Raw genomic sequence first — 15885 nt, 5'->3', positions numbered from 1 at the left:
TTCAAGTGACATTCAATTCCCACTAAGAGGTAGACTCAACGAGTGCTGGCCAAAGTAGTAGACTTAGTGTTGCAGGTACTTGTGTTTCTGGTTACGATGGTTCAAGAAGTGGAATTGATGATGAATGTGATAATGCGGGATGAGATATTGGAGAACGCCAACAAAGTCAATATCTAATGAGCCAATTTACATGTGAAAATAATTTTACACATTGCACATAAGATGAAGACCATGGCTCTAGAAGAGCTAGTCTAAGAATAGAAGCTATTGTGAAACCCTACAAAGAAAGAAAACAAACGATGACACCATATAGGAGTTACTTTTAGGGAGTTTTGAATTTATAAGTATAGAGACTCAATTTAGTGACTCCTCCAATAAGGTTAACGTTTACTCTCCTCATATGATGAGCTATGGTCAACCTTCAAGTTCAATCGATGAAGAGTATGGTATGTCGAGTTCTTCACCTTCTACACAAATATCATACCTAGTTCCAAATTAGATGGAATGAGGATTTGACATGAACACATGGGTGCATCTTGAGTATCCTATCCATGTAGAGACAATAGGTAAGACTCAAGAACCAATACTATGGAAACTCATTGAGTTGGTACCAATATTGTCTCCAACAACAAGACGGTGTTCCTTCACCTACCAATTCCATTGAACCACATCGGTCCTCATTTTGGTACTAAAGGGTCATTGCAATGTAATATGTATTAATTATTGATATTTAATGAAATGAGACATTTCATGTAGCTTCATAATGAGTGTATAATTACAAAATTAACATTTCTTATCGACCAACATGATATAATTGCATTTAATATCACAAATCATATCATAGATATATATCAAATTCTTCAACAAAATAACTTTAAATTGTCTATTATACTTCTAATTACATTGTTATGAGGTTTTTTTTTTTTACATTTCCATGAGTATTGAACAATTTTAGGCTTATCAATTTTTTTTTCCAAAATATTCACCGATATATTCGATATATCTATAAAAACAAAGTACTGATATATCCGTGATTACTGATATTTTTATCATTGATCAGAGTATATGTTGCCACCGGATTTTGAGTTTCAAATTTTCATGCAACTTGATGAATATGCTTCATGCCTCATTTCTCATGTTTGTGTGACTTCTTTCTTATTTTGTAATGGTCATTCTTTATATCCCAAACTCATGATATCCTCATCTTACCTTTCCTTATAGTCCATGAGTCTTGACTTACTCATTTCCTCATTTAACCCCTTAATATTTCAAAATATAAAAGGGTTTCAACTTGCACAATTTTCTTCTCATAAACCCGAGATATATCTCCAAAATAAAAGTTAAACTTATGAATAAGGCTTTAGCATTGATTTAGGTTAAGTTGGATGATTTGAGTGTCCTTTAGTGTACAAATCGTATCAAATATGTGTCATTAGAGCACATATTTTGGCTCAAATTAGACACTTACAGTAGTCTTCCAAGCTTTTCTCCCTAAAATAAGGAGGATAACATCACATCCTTCAAACTCTTCTCCTTAAGAGAAAAAAAAAAATTATGTTGGATAAGAATAGTTTAAGGATAAGGAATATAAGATCAATTCTTTTAGCACATGTGTTCTAATTTAGAAAATAAATAAAGGATTTGGAAAATCTCATGATAGAGAGTTTATTTTGAGGAACTTACCAAAATAAAGTTAAACTCTTATTTCCCAAAGATTAAGTGGGAGAAGGTCTTAGCAAAACCCATGACCTTCATCTTAATTTGGGTTCATCACCACCTAAACAATGAGTTAGGCCTAATGAATTGAATGATATAGACTCTCCATTCAAACTAGACTATATATGTCTATATTAGGATCTACTTCCCCAACGACGAGGTTCTTTACTTGGTGGCAATGATGTCATGGACAATAGTTACACAACTAACTTGGATATGAAGTGGTTGACTTGCCCACCACATGAGGACAAAAATGGAGAGTTTACAATTGAGTATGTGTAGAAATCAATAGGAGGCTTTGACCTATTAGTGAGAACCTAATATGGTCATATATCCCTATGGATTAGGTCACTATTGATGAAGGTTGGTAACAATATGTATTTTCAATAAAGACACCATGATATTTCATGTTATTGAGACAATGTGTCCTCTTGAGTGATCTTAAGGAAATGTGATTAAGAAAACTATGACTATAGTAATTCCTTAAGTAGAATTTGATATATCCTCTTTATGAGCTAGATTATGTTAATTGATCACATAATATGAGGATTTATAATTCAATAATTAGAGAGGTGATCTTGAGAAGATGATAATATTTACCTTGTTAAATCATGAACACCAATTTATAGGGAGTCTACATGTAATGAATACTAGGTCATAGGCCCAGACTTTGCCTCGTTGTAATTTTATAGGATACTAGAGTATAGTTGACTCTCTTTAGTGGAATATTGATTCCATTTCAAAATTGGATTCTCAAGGAGTTAGTATTTTCCTATAGATCAAGTGATCCCTGCTTGAGCTCCTAGTTCATGGTCAATCATCCTAGTCAATCCAATAATATGTTAGTTTCAATTTGTCTAAACTACTCTTTTTCCCTACTCTCTCATTGATTATATACTCAATAACAATTTTATCATTTGGAATTCCTAATCTTTGTAAACATTTCCATATAAAACAAAAAGAAAAAAAAAATCTTCATTTGCCTTCATCGGTAACCAACTCATTTTATTTTCTAAATTCCTAACTTTAAATCTCTTAATTGCTAGCCACTTATTTTGCCACCATTAGCAAACCTTTGGTTAATATGACCTTGTTTTATGGACCTCGTCTCAAGTACTATTATCAACCATTCTTATTTTTCTAGTATTAAATTAGTTTTTATTTAGCTAACTTTTCTTTTATCAATTTACTTTTCCATCGATTATATATTCAATGATAACTTTAACCATTGGAATTCCTAATTTTCCCAAAAATGTCCATATAAAATGAAAAAAAAAATGAATAGAAAATCCTTTAGTTACTTTCTTTGATAGTTGACTCACTTTACCTTACCTAAATCCCTTACCCTAAATCTTTGCACTGTTGACTACTCACCTTCTTAGCCAAACATTTGATCAAAAGGGCCTTCTTTTTTATAATGTCTCTTGTCTACCATTATTGATCATCCTCATTATATTGACATTAGGTTAGCCTTTATTTGCTTGAGCTTTTCTTTTATTTACATACGCTTCCATAGATTCTATATCAATGACAATTTTGCTTTTGAAATTTATAATTTTTCTAACGTTTCCATATAAAATGAATAATTGAATAGAAAATCCTTCATTTACATGCTTCAATAGCCTACTTACTTTACCTTATCTAAATCCATAACCCTAATTCTCTGATGTTTACCACTTTCTTTGCCACTATTAGCTAAGCCTTGGCGAAAACAACCTATTTTTCTTGTCTTCATCTTATTTATTGTTATTGACCGTCCTTATTTTATCTTATATTAGTATAATCACTACTTGCTTGGCTTTTCTTTTATCGACCTATTGTTTCACCAATGATATATTCAATGACAATTTTACCTTTTGTAAATTCAAAATTTAGACATTTCTATATAAACCAAAAAAAAAGGAAATCTTTAATCTGTCTTCTTTGATATCCAACTTACTTTACCTTACCTAAATCCCTAACCCTAAATCTACTAATGTTGATTGCTCATTTTGCTACCATCTCATCAATTATCGAGCAAACCTCTAATCAAAACCACCATTTATTTTTGTGCTCCTCTCATATGCAATTATCAATCATCTTTATTTTATCCAAAATATCGTTAATCTCTATTGTCTGTCTTTTTCTTTTATTGATTTACTCTTTCGTCAATTATATACTCAATGACAATTTTACCCTTTGTAATTCCTTATTCTTCCAAACCTTTCCATATAAAATGAAAAATTGAATAAAAATTCCTCATTGGCCTTTTTTGATAGCCAACCCACTTCACCTTACTAAATCCCTAACCCTAGGTCCCTTTGATGCTTACCATTGGCTTTCCCATCCTAGGCTCGATCAAAATGCCCTTCTTTGGGGAATCAAGTCATCTTTCATTATTCATCATCCTTGTTTTAGTCGACATGAGGTTAGTCTTCATTTTGTTTGAGCTCTTTTTTTATCAATTTTTTTTTTTTCAAAATTTCAACATAATTGTGATTTTCAAATGAAGGCTTTTTATATACTTATTTTTTTTATTTAGATTTGCAAATTGGTATATGGTTTGTTGGATCTCTAAAATTGTGATATATGTTTTTCCCCTTTTCTTTCCCTCTCGTTATATATATTTGGTTTGCAATTGATTTGTTTTCATATATTTTTTAGGTTCTCTCTCATGATATTTAGCAATTTTCTTTAAATATTTGACACGTCCTTTGATTTATCATATTGCATTGTGTTTTTCCTCAACCTTGTACAAATCCAAGATCATAAAATTTTATATCATCAAGAGATCCATCTTAGTCTCATCCCCTTTTGGTTTCAAAATTTCAAGAGATCCATCTTAGCCTCATGCACTTTTGGTTTGGTTTGGGAATGATTTTTTTTTTTTTTTCAAATTCTCGAGAGATCCATCTAAGTTTTGGAACGATTGTTACTTCTACCTAGTGAATTAAGTTATCAACCATCTTAATACCGTGTCTAACCATCGTATAAATTAATAAGAATTCAAATAAAACCTCTTAGAAATTAGATATTATATACAAGATAGGTTATAAAAAAAATCAAGTAAAATCGAGATTTCTTGTATCGACTTGTAATTTGAGTGAAATAGTTTTTAATCAATAACATTATCACGAAACTAAAATACGGGACAATTTCAAAATGCACAATAATACTAATGCATTCAATAAATTTAAAAAAAAATGGAAAGTGTACTCAATAATCACAGAAAAAATAAAAGAAAAGAAATAGAATCTTTAATCTGCAACACATTGAAGGCAATTCTCAAATTGGACCATTTTCTCATACAAATCATAATAGACATGAGAGATGGGATTGGCAAAACTGTAAACTTGAAAGCTGTGGGCGATCGGAGCCCCTGTTTATAACTTTGCCCTTTCCCTCCCTCTGCAATTTCGTACGCTCTTTCTTTCATTTCTAACACCTCCAGCTTTCTCTCTCCTCCTGTGGAAATTGGGCATTCTCTCTCGGTGAAACGCAGCGTTTCGGAGAAAGCAATCTCCCATGGGGAAAACCAACAGGAAACGAGGACGTGAACCTAAGGACCCAGTTCCGGAAACCCTTGATTACCAAACCATCGCTGATATGGACGAGGTTTTCTCCGTCAGCAACGTCGAGCTCATTGAGTCTTCCACCGAGCGGCGTCCCCGCGGCCGCCCCCGGAAAAACCCTCAACTATCAGATATGCACGAGAAACCCGTCGTCCTGTCTTCCGCGAGGCGTACGTCTCATGCCGCGGAGAATGCTGATTTCGTAGTGTCTATGTCAGTGCCCGGCGATGGGTTGTCGGCGGAACAGCCCGCGAGGATAGAGGCTGTTGCTAGGGTGGTGCCGGCGATGGACGCGGTAGTGAAGGTGTTTTGCGTGCACACAGAACCGAATTTTTCGTTGCCGTGGCAAAGGAAGAGGCAGTACAGTTCGAGCAGTAGTGGGTTTGTGATTGGTGGGAGGAGGGTGTTAACGAATGCCCATTCTGTGGAGCATTATACCCAGGTGAAGCTCAAGAAACGGGGTTCTGATGTCAAGTATTTGGCCACTGTGCTTGCCATTGGGACTGAGTGCGATATTGGTATGTTTCCTTACCCCCATTTTCAATTGTGTTGAATTGTTTTTGTTCTTTTAGGATTAAGATTTCGTTTTCTAACACCTAAGGGTGTGTTTGAATCAGAATTTAGGGAAGAATTACTTGATGTTAGGACTATCAATTCTGTATTATAATTGTGTGGTGTATACTCGAGGTCATTCTTTAAGCGATTGAGTGCTACGTGGTTTTCGGGTCCCCTTTAGAGGTCAAGGGAGCTATTAATTTAAAATCAACTTGAAGGATGCGTAAGCCATATGCTTATGGGAGCTAAGAACAAGAAATGTATTGGGTTCTGGGTGGTTACAGACTTGCAATGGCGAGATGTCAAAATGATGTTTATGTTTGAATCATCCCAAGTGGGGATTAGGTAGAAGATTGATGGCATAATGCAATAGCACAAGGAACATCTTGAGCACTTCATTTGATGCTTCAAATGATACTTGAATTAGGCTACTTGAATATTTAGAGGCATAAAAAAATTTATTCTTCCTTGATATTTTTAAAGACATCCTTCATGGTTGCTACTCACTTTAGAAATATCCTCAAGGAAATTGCGTGCTTTTATTGGTTTTGAAAAGTTTAACCTTTTTTAGTGCCATCAAATCTTGATGTAAAATGTTATTATGAGTGAATCAATAGTGGTATAGAAGGAAGAGGACTTGAGAGCAAGATTAGGTTGAATTCTCTCATTGCAAAATTCCCACATGGTGAGAATGAGAGGGATGAATCTCCACTACCCATGGAAGTCTCACCACCAATGGAGAGCATGAGAGATGTGAGATAGTTGCATGGGCATGGGCATTCCATTTCCCCTGGTCTGTCATCCATGAAGTGAAGGGATAGTTGTGGGTTATTATGTGGATTGAATTATGGAGTGTTACACTAAAGCAAATTTTGGTATTTGATGTGTAGCTATGCTAACGGTTAACGATGATGAGTTTTGGGAAGGCGTATCCCCTGTGGAGTTTGGGAATTTGCCTACACTACAAGATGCTGTGACTGTAGTGGGGTACCCAATTGGGGGAGACACGATTTCTGTAACAAGTGGTGTTGTATCAAGAATAGAGATCCTATCTTATGTTCATGGGTCCACTGAGCTTCTGGGTTTACAGGTCATGGGGTCACATTTCTCCTTTTTCTCTTTTAGTTATTGTTGGCTTGTTGATCCATTTTTCTGATGTCTCCTATCCTTGATGGTTTTACAGATAGATGCTGCTATAAACTCTGGAAATTCTGGTGGGCCTGCCTTCAATGAGAAGGGCAATTGTGTGGGCATTGCATTTCAGTCTCTTAAACATGAAGATGCAGAGAATATAGGTTATGTCATACCAACACCAGTCATCAAGCACTTTATCCAAGATTATGAGAAGAATGGAGCATATACTGGTATGTATTTGATTGTGGCTTCAACTATTTTGGTTGATAATGTTCTTTTTGGATTTTTGAACAGCTGACAGTTTATCTTTGTGCATAACTTCCTTATGATACCAAAATGGTAGTGCTGTTGCCTATCCAATTATTTTCTATGACATAATGCTTAAAAATTTTTCCCTTGCTTTATGATGTAATGCTCAAACCCTTTTTTTTTTTTTTCCCTTGCTTCTAATTCCATGATATTTGTTATCAAGATTTTGTTTTAAATGTTCCAGGATTCCCAATCCTATGCCTTGAGTGGCAGAAGATGGAAAATCCTGATTTGCGAATGGCAATGGGAATGAAACCTGATCAGAAGGGCGTTCGTGTTAGAAGAATTGATCCTACTGCCCCAGAATCTAAAGTTTTAAAGCCATCAGACATTATACTAAGTTTTGATGGTGTTGATATTGCTAATGATGGAACAGGTAAGTGTTCCCCTATCTGCTCCACACCTACATATTTGCACTGAGTATCTTCAAGTTTGTATGCCTTACTGAAATGCATTTATCATAATTGTGGTATTCTGATAGTGTATTGTACCTTTTTTGTGTTACCTTATTGTAAAACATGATCCAAAACTGTATTTTTATTTTTATTTTATATTTTCATTTCTGTGAACTTTAGAGCCTATTTGGGAATTGTTTTTAAAAATAAAAAAATTGTTTTCTATACTCAAAAACATGTTTGGTAATTTTTTGACATAAAAGAATTTTTTGAGACCTTGTTTTGAAAACATGTGTTTTCAGTTTTTTACCTGTTTTCTGAGTTTTTGTTTTAAAAAGTAATTGTACAAATGTGGAAAATGATTGAAAACAAAGCATTAAAGATAAAAATTATTTTTAAGATAGATTTGAAAAGACAAAAACAGATTGAGAACATTCTAAGTTCTTAAACAGACATTTGTTCTGAAAAAGCATTAGAGAACTGTTTTTAAAACTGTTCCAAAAAACTATTCTAAAAAATATTAGAGAACCATTTTTGAAAAAGTTCCTAAACAGGCCCTTATGTTCTATCTCAAGATGCAATTTCCTTGTTTATTCACTCTGGTAGTCTCTGAAGCACTCATAATGTGTGCTGAAAAGTACATTTTAGACAGTTGTAGACTCATAAATAATAATGTGTGCTGAAGAGTCTCTGATGCACTTTGAAATTGATGATGGAGTGAAATTACCTTTGTAAATGGTTGTAACTTGACAAAGAGTGCTGATTTTGGATCTGGGGACATTCCTATATGGAAAGCAAACTCATAAATGATAATGTGCGCTGAAGAGTCTCTGATGGAGTGAAATTACCTTTGTAAATGGTTGTAACTTGACAAAGAGTGCAGATTTTGGGTCTGGGGACATTCCTATATGGAAAGCCACATGTTCATTCTTGTCTCTTCTTATTCACTACTCTTTTCCGTTCTTATTGTGTTCTTGACTTGTAACTTTCTTTCCTGTTGATGATTTTCAGTTCCTTTCCGACATGGGGAACGCATTGGCTTTAGTTACCTTGTCTCCCAGAAATATACTGGAGATAATGCTACAATTACAGTTCTTCGTGATTCTAAGATGCTCAAATTTAATATCAAACTTGCAACTCACAGAAGGATTATTCCAGCACACAACAAGGGCAAACCTCCATCATATTACATTATTGCAGGATTTGTTTTTTCTACTGTATCTGTACCATATCTCCGTTCTGAGGTACACATTTCCCTTTGAAACACTTGTCTGGGTGTATATATTTGTTTCTGGAAAATAAAACCATACCTGCTTCTGCTTGCTGCTTTTTGTAATCCTAGTTTCCAAAAATTCTAGCATTGTTGAGGTTGAACTACTTAAAGTATGACATTGCGTTGAAGTGGTGATGAATTATTCTTTTATTGTGTCTTTTTCAATATGTTAAATTATTTTCTAAATGGAGCTCTGAAAATTGTTTATGTATGAAATCATAGAGTGATAGCATTGATGATTTTTGTGAGATTTTTATTTGAACTGCTGAGCATATTTACTATGCAATCCCTCATCACTTGCGACCTCACAAGGATAGATGGTCTTAGGCTGTGTTATTTCTCCTACTTATTTTATTAGTGATAAGGATTGGCATATTTACTTGAGTGCATGTGCAGTTTTGCACATTTCTATGCGTCCACATACACATGATTTGGGTACCTGCTGCTTGTTCAGCTCTGTGAATTTTGTTTTGTTAATCCCATTTGTCTAGTCTTGTTTTCATTTACTTGTGCATTTTACATGGTCCTGACTGTGCCACTAATTCTGAAATTTTCTAGTTGTACAATTCCAATTTATGTCTGCTCATAGCGGCCAAAGATCAGTTGTGCTCATCATTCATTTACCAGGTGAACAGCACAAAGAAAAGAAATTGCTGACCTTCCCACTCATCCTACATCCATTTTAGTGGCAATTTATTTACTCCAAACTGACTCCAAGATAACCCAACAGGGCTGGTTAATCAAATGCTAGCTTCTCTCAGGCCACACACTTTTCCTACCATTTTACTTGTGAGCTTCTCCAATATCTTTTGAAATCAAGTCTCTTGCATCCTTTCCATGTCTTTGTGGTCTATACTGGAGCAGGTGCATGCAAGGATAATAAGAGGAGATGTGTAGCAGCTAACTGCTAAATATTATAAATTTCTATGTGCTGTCTTGTAAACAGCAACATCATTTTGTGAAGGGCTTATGTAAGTTTTTAGATATGTTTCTGTTGTATTTCAAGGTATATCTTTGTCTGTGAGCTGGTGAAGTATTGTGCTTCATATTTTTGTCAAATTTTCAGTTTTCTTTTGTTTTCTTCCCTTTTTTTTCTCCTGTTTTTGGGGTTATGTGACTATTTGGTTTTTATTAATGCTCTGAATCCATTCGTTTTTTCTTAACCATAAATTTTGATGCTATCCTGTTGATGCATGTTAGACATGCATGTGTGTAAGTTTATCCTGCATACTCCATGCTTTTATTAGTAGTTCTTGAGATCAAGTTTATGAAGTTTTTGTATTCTGCTACATTGTCCCAATGCTGCTTTGTTGTGTGGCCAGTATGGAAAGGATTACGAATATGAAGCTCCAGTCAAGCTTTTAGACAAACTCTTACATTCAATGCCCCAATCAGAAGATGAGCAACTTGTTGTGGTTTCTCAGGTCTCTCTCTCTCTCTTTCTCTCTCTCCCCCCTCCCCCCCTTACACACACACACACACACACACACGTGTACATGTAGCTCTGATGTCATGGTGAATGTATTGTGCTGATCCCATATTATTTTGCACATACACTCATAAACACACATGTGGCTCTGATGTTTATTCTGAATTTGTTGTGCTGATCTTTACTAATTTACATTTTCTTTTGGCTTTTTTTGTGAAGGTGCTGGTTGCTGATATTAATATTGGGTATGAGGACATTGTTAACACTCAGGTCAGAATGGCAGTCTTGCAAATGCTTATGATGCAAGAAGCTGGCTTTTACCTTCAGTTGTTGAATGCTTTATTTTGTTTCTACTGGCCAGGTTCTTGCTCTCAATGGTAAGCCTGTGAAGAATCTGAAGAGCTTGGCTAACATGGTAGAGAGCTGTGATGACGAATTTTTGAAATTTGATCTAGAATACCAACAGGTCCTCCCTCTCTCTCTCTCTCTATCTATCTATCTTGTTCTCAACACACTGACTCACTGTTTTTTTCTGTTACTCTCTGTTTTTGTGATGCAGATCGTGGTCCTTAGAACAAAGACTGCCAAAGCAGCAACATTGGACATTCTTACAACACACTGCATACCTTCAAAAATGTCTGATGATCTTAAGACATGAGGTGGGGTCAAAATGTTGGGTGGTAGATTGCCTTACTCTTCAACCTAGTATACTGCATAGTGAGGAAAACAATACTAATACCAGCTTGGTAGGCTTCTTTAGTCACTGGAAACATCATCTGGAATAGTAGATTATAGACGGTTTTAGTTATGGGCGGGTTGTTGATGGTATTTTCCAAATTGTCTTTCAACATGGTGCTAAGTTTATAGTCCTGCTCTGCACAACAACAGGATGAATCTCACTGGGGATTGATGGTTTTTACTTTTTAGTCTTTTAGTGAGGGAGCGTATCATGGAGGATTCATTACTTGGCTGGTGGTCCTCTGATTTGGTACTTTTTCATTTCCCGGATGAATTAATGTTTATTTTCATTTTTTTTTTCTTCTGGAGAGACAGGCAGGTCACATACTCTGAACAGGTTGTACATCACTTTTCTCGAAAATACAATTTGACGGTGTACCTTCCCTAATGGGGCTTGGTGTACCTTCCCTAACGGGGCTTGGAAGGGTTTGGTTGTGGCATTTTGCCCTTCTGTGAGTGGAATCTAGTGCTATTCAATAAATAAACTGCAGAGCTTCTCTTCATATTGTTATGCAGAATATGGCACACAAAAGGCACTGTTGTCACTGAATAAAGGTTGGATTGACTGAATAATATGAATGGTAACTTGCTGACTTTGACAATGTGCCCAGACCGTTTGAGGGGCAGAAGAGTTTAAAATCTATTGTATTCTTGGACATGGAAAGATTGTAAATATTTTGCGCTCAGGTGTAGGTGGCCATGGCTTTGCCCTTTCTGTTCCAACACCCAGTACAGTGAGGATATCTGAATTGTTTTAGATGGATTCTAGATTCTCATTTAAATGTATTCTTGTTTATTAATCTGATAACGAAACTAAACTCGTTTCAACTCAATAAAATCTTAAATCAATTTATCTGGGAGCAATTGTTAAATCTTTTTCATGACCTGCTTTACAGAAATCCTATATTTACCATTACTTAACACCATAATCACTGCCTTTGTCTTCATAGGTGGTTGGAACTCCAAACAGCTCTTGGTTGTGACTTGTGAGAGCTCTGAGCTGACCATTCAAAGGGTAAAGAAACTTGGTTATATTAAAAAATTTGGGTTCTAGAGGGCACTTACAGAGCTTCAATGACAATCAGGAACATATTATGAATAGAATAAACATGATTTTGTGTACATGGATGGTTTATTATTGGTTGCATCCAGAGTTAATCCGACCACTTTTGTTCATCTCTGCGGCTCTGCAGCAGAGGGGCCTTATCTGAGGTTGACGGCAGCCCATCAACTTCTTGGGCTTCACCCTTTTCGCCTTCTTTGGTTTGCGCCCACATCACTCCATAAAAACCTGTGACGATTATAATTGCTCCTATAACACTGCAAAAGCGTTTGAAATTGTCAGCCATTTTGCAGATGTCTTCATTCCTTTCTGAACACCTCCTGCTTGATATTAATGATCAAGGCAAAAACAGGGAGGTATCAATCAGGATAAATTACCTTCCAATGTAGAGAGTGTCGCCAAGAAAGATGACACCCATTATGGCAGCAATTCCGATGCCCAAGGGCTTGAATATTGCCACAAAAACAGGCCCTTTCCTCTTTATGCACCATGTTTGTACACAAAATGACACTACACCTCCAAAAACAGCCTGCCCATAAGAAGAGGTTGGATCAGTTCATCAAGCTCGTTTCATGATATTGGTGAAAGCCAGCAAAATGCTCTCATATAAATGTTTCTTACGGAGTAGATTATAGTGATGAGTTCAAAATCGGGCCTTAGTTTCCAAGCATTCGAGTCTTTCACTGCAATCAAAGCAACTGCCGCACATTGAATTGCCCCAAACAATGTGAAAAAGGAAACTATGGTAATCTCTGATGGGTACCTTCTCAGAATTGGTGCCTATGAGTAAGGTATGAACACATATCAGTTCCAAATTCATCAAGTTTAAGGTAAAAACGAAAACATATGTCTGGAGTAAGCTTTCTATTTGCAGATTACCTGGAAAATGTTCCATACTGAAATTGAAAGACCAGCCATAGCAAAGAAAAGGCCTCCAATAACCCAATTGTTTGCAGTTTTCTGAAGATGGTCGTTGGAGGAGATTGATGGGGATTTAATCAATCCGGCACCAATGGGAGGACCCTTGTAAAGGGTTACGATCAGTGCTCCCGAGATTGACACCAGGGTGCCCAGGATTTTTATCAGGCTTCTTGAGCTTCTCAAATCCAAGTTCTCCAATCTAGAAGATGACAAGCACACACCGAATTTATTCAAGTCATTTAGTTCATGCTGAGATATTTAACTAGAACCATTTTACATTTCATCTAACCATACCCATTTACCGTGTTTGGTTCTTGAGAAGATTGAGGAAAAGAAGAGGAATTGAAAAGCAAAGTTTTATACTTCTGCTGTTGAGTTCCCTGTATTAACAATAAACTCAACACAGCCAAATAACAATGAAAAGCAAAGATGTTGATATACATGGTGTCTGAAAGGGAGGAAGTCACCATGATTTTGATAGGGAATTTGAGAGTTAAAATCACAAAAGATTTATTTAAACTGACCCAAATCCACGATTGAATGAAGAATAGACACCAATCTCTCCCCAGTGTTTACCTGAAAGCAACAGCAAGCAAGAAAGTGAAAGCAGGGATCAAGTTGCTCATAGCAGAGCCAAGCGTTGGTGAACCGTAGCTTACGCCTGTGAATACACAGTTCTGCATCACAGTAATCCTGCACAAAACCCACAAAAATTAACCAACTTCCACCACAAGAGTAAGCATACCCACTTCAGAACCAACAAGGAGAAGTGGTATGGATCGAGTTACAGACCCAGCCAGGCTGAGGAGGAAGAATTTGCAGAGGAGAGAGAAACTTAGAGGAGGTCTCTTTGTTCTGCAAATCCAAAAGAAAAACAGAAATTAAAATAAAAAAAGAGAACATGGGTTTTGTTTCTTGTTGGTAAATTAAGGATTAATTGATGGGGGAAATGGAAAGAAAGGGACTGAAAGAGAAAGAGTGACCTGAGGAAGATGAAGGATATAGAGAAGAGGATGAGGGAGGCAAAAGCATTGGAGTAGACAACAAAGACAAAGCGATCCATTCCTCTGGACATAGCTGCTTTGCTGAGTGTGGTCAACCCGACGTCAAGGCACTCCACCATCACCATAGCTGCAATTGGCACCATTCCTGACAACCATGCCTTCACCCCCATCTCTCTCTCCCTCTCTCTCTCTCTCTCAAAGATTCACAACCCACTAATGTCTACAACTCACAGTGAAGAAGATTGAAGAGCACAAAGCAGAGATGTGACATCCATTCTCTGCTCCTTCTGTATTAAACCCTAACCCTAATTTTGAAATCTGAAGAAAAAATGGGGTTGGGTGGGTGAAGCATCTAGTTTTCTTGCTTAACCTTCTCTCACGGAGTCAAATCTTGTTCTATACATACACCCTTTAACCTTCATAATATTGTATCTCGGTCTGATTTTTTTATTTTTTAGATTTGATTTAGATTCATTCATTTCAGAAGAAACAACAGAGAAAGAGATGAGAGGTGAGGGTTCTCATGGAAACTGTCGGACCACCTAAAGATCCTGAAAGGGAAGATTTTGGGCATGGTGCTGCTCGATGGATGGGGAGAGGCCAATCCCGATCAGTACAACTGCATCCACATCGCCAAAACTTCCACCATTGATTTTCTCAAGAAGGTCTCTCAATAAGTTTTTGTTACTCAAACTGTAGAAGGAAGATAAGAAAATTGGAGGAGCCCGGAAGTTAAAATGGTAACACCTTGCATAGGTATGAAAGGTTTTAAGTCAAGCTTTGATTCCTAGAAGTTGAATTAACTTCAGGTCAAGCCTGGAAATTGACTTCAGGATTTTGTAAATTCAGGATTCTAATTTTTTATTCTTTAAATCAAGATGAGGACCAATATTGAAAAAATAAATTAATAAACAAAGAATTAAAACAAAAAAAATAAAACCTGATATGAGTCCCTCTATAGGCTACATAAGGGTCTCCAACGGGCCTTTGGTAAATCTAAGGCCCGTGGCCCAGCCCGTGGGCCCTCAAGTTGGGCGGGCTGGGCGGGCCTTGGGTAAAAATTAAATACTTTTGAGTTTTGAAGGGAAGGAGTTCTCCTTCCCTTAAGCATTCAAAGAGAACTAGCCACCAACTGAGATGGTTCTCTTTAATGTTATTATTTTGCATTAGTTATTAATGTAGCCTTTTCTATTTCTTGAATATTTTATATATATATATATATTTTTAAGTGGCGGGCCTATGGGCCTACGAGCGGGCCAGCCCGTCGGGCCTAAATTGGGGCCCATGGACTGGTCCATCCAGAAATGGGCTCGGGTCGGGCTTTAGCCCGCTGGGCCTGGGCCGCGGGCTTTTTGGAGACCCTTAAGGCTACACCACAAAGCACAAGAAACAACTAATTTATGTTTTTAAAGTGTAAGAAAGAACAATTACAGAATCAAAGGAAAATAATGTGGTTATAAAATTTTTTAGGGTTATTTGATTAAAAGGGCATCTCAAAACCCAATTTTTGAAATTTAACATCTCATATTTTTTTGAGATCATTTGGACAAAAATACCCTCATCATTTTTATTTTTATTTTTTGTAAAAATAACCATTTCTTTTAAAACCTACATATAAATACTTAAAATAGAAAATGGTATTTATATAAAAAATGAGTTACTTTTCCAGAAAAAACATGAGAAGGGTTAGATTTCCGATTTGGAGATTATTTTATCCCTTTTAACCAAATATTTCAAATTTTTAAGTATTTCCAAAGATATTCACTCAATCAATTCATCATTCTTTGCCTCGATTAG

The 15885-nt window shown here is 36.2% G+C and overlaps 2 protein-coding genes across 2 annotated transcripts; one reads left to right on the top strand and one right to left on the bottom strand.

Moving 5' to 3' along the window:
* The first annotated feature begins 5034 nt into the window (after window positions 1-5034).
* Window positions 5035-11603, top strand: LOC117904500 (protease Do-like 9). The gene is made up of 9 exons (XM_034817130.1): window positions 5035-5785; window positions 6713-6912; window positions 7006-7186; window positions 7450-7641; window positions 8672-8904; window positions 10256-10357; window positions 10582-10632; window positions 10724-10828; window positions 10922-11603. The coding sequence occupies exons 1-9, from the start codon at window positions 5221-5223 to the stop codon at window positions 11018-11020; spliced, it is 1728 nt and encodes a 575-aa protein (XP_034673021.1). The 5' UTR covers window positions 5035-5220; the 3' UTR covers window positions 11021-11603.
* A 498-nt stretch (window positions 11604-12101) lies between these two features.
* Window positions 12102-14839, bottom strand: LOC117904501 (WAT1-related protein At3g28050-like). The gene is made up of 7 exons (XM_034817131.1): window positions 14068-14839; window positions 13877-13939; window positions 13661-13777; window positions 13043-13283; window positions 12785-12943; window positions 12541-12692; window positions 12102-12420 (listed from the first exon to the last, which is right to left on the bottom strand). Exons 1-7 carry the CDS (start codon window positions 14256-14258, stop codon window positions 12255-12257), a joined length of 1089 nt encoding a protein of 362 aa, XP_034673022.1. The 5' UTR covers window positions 14259-14839; the 3' UTR covers window positions 12102-12254.
* Window positions 14840-15885: the final 1046 nt, after the last annotated feature.

This window comes from Vitis riparia, chromosome 17, assembly GCF_004353265.1.
Source record: "Vitis riparia cultivar Riparia Gloire de Montpellier isolate 1030 chromosome 17, EGFV_Vit.rip_1.0, whole genome shotgun sequence".
Lineage (NCBI taxonomy): Eukaryota > Viridiplantae > Streptophyta > Magnoliopsida > Vitales > Vitaceae > Vitis > Vitis riparia.
Note: the sequence above shows the minus strand (reverse complement) of the source record. Positions and strands in the feature narration are given on the sequence as shown.

Coding starts and splice junctions, on each gene's coding strand:
- LOC117904500 (XM_034817130.1), top strand. CDS start 5,221: ATGGGGAAAACCAACAGGAAACGAGGACGTGAACCTAAGGACCCAGTT. Junction 6,913..7,005: donor CTGAGCTTCTGGGTTTACAG/GTCATGGGGTCA, acceptor ATGGTTTTACAG/ATAGATGCTGCTATAAACTC. Junction 7,642..8,671: donor TATTGCTAATGATGGAACAG/GTAAGTGTTCCC, acceptor GATGATTTTCAG/TTCCTTTCCGACATGGGGAA.
- LOC117904501 (XM_034817131.1), bottom strand. CDS start 14,258: ATGGGGGTGAAGGCATGGTTGTCAGGAATGGTGCCAATTGCAGCTATG. Junction 13,284..13,660: donor TTGCTTGCTGTTGCTTTCAG/GTAAACACTGGG, acceptor GTCATCTTCTAG/ATTGGAGAACTTGGATTTGA. Junction 12,944..13,042: donor CAGTATGGAACATTTTCCAG/GTAATCTGCAAA, acceptor CCTTACTCATAG/GCACCAATTCTGAGAAGGTA.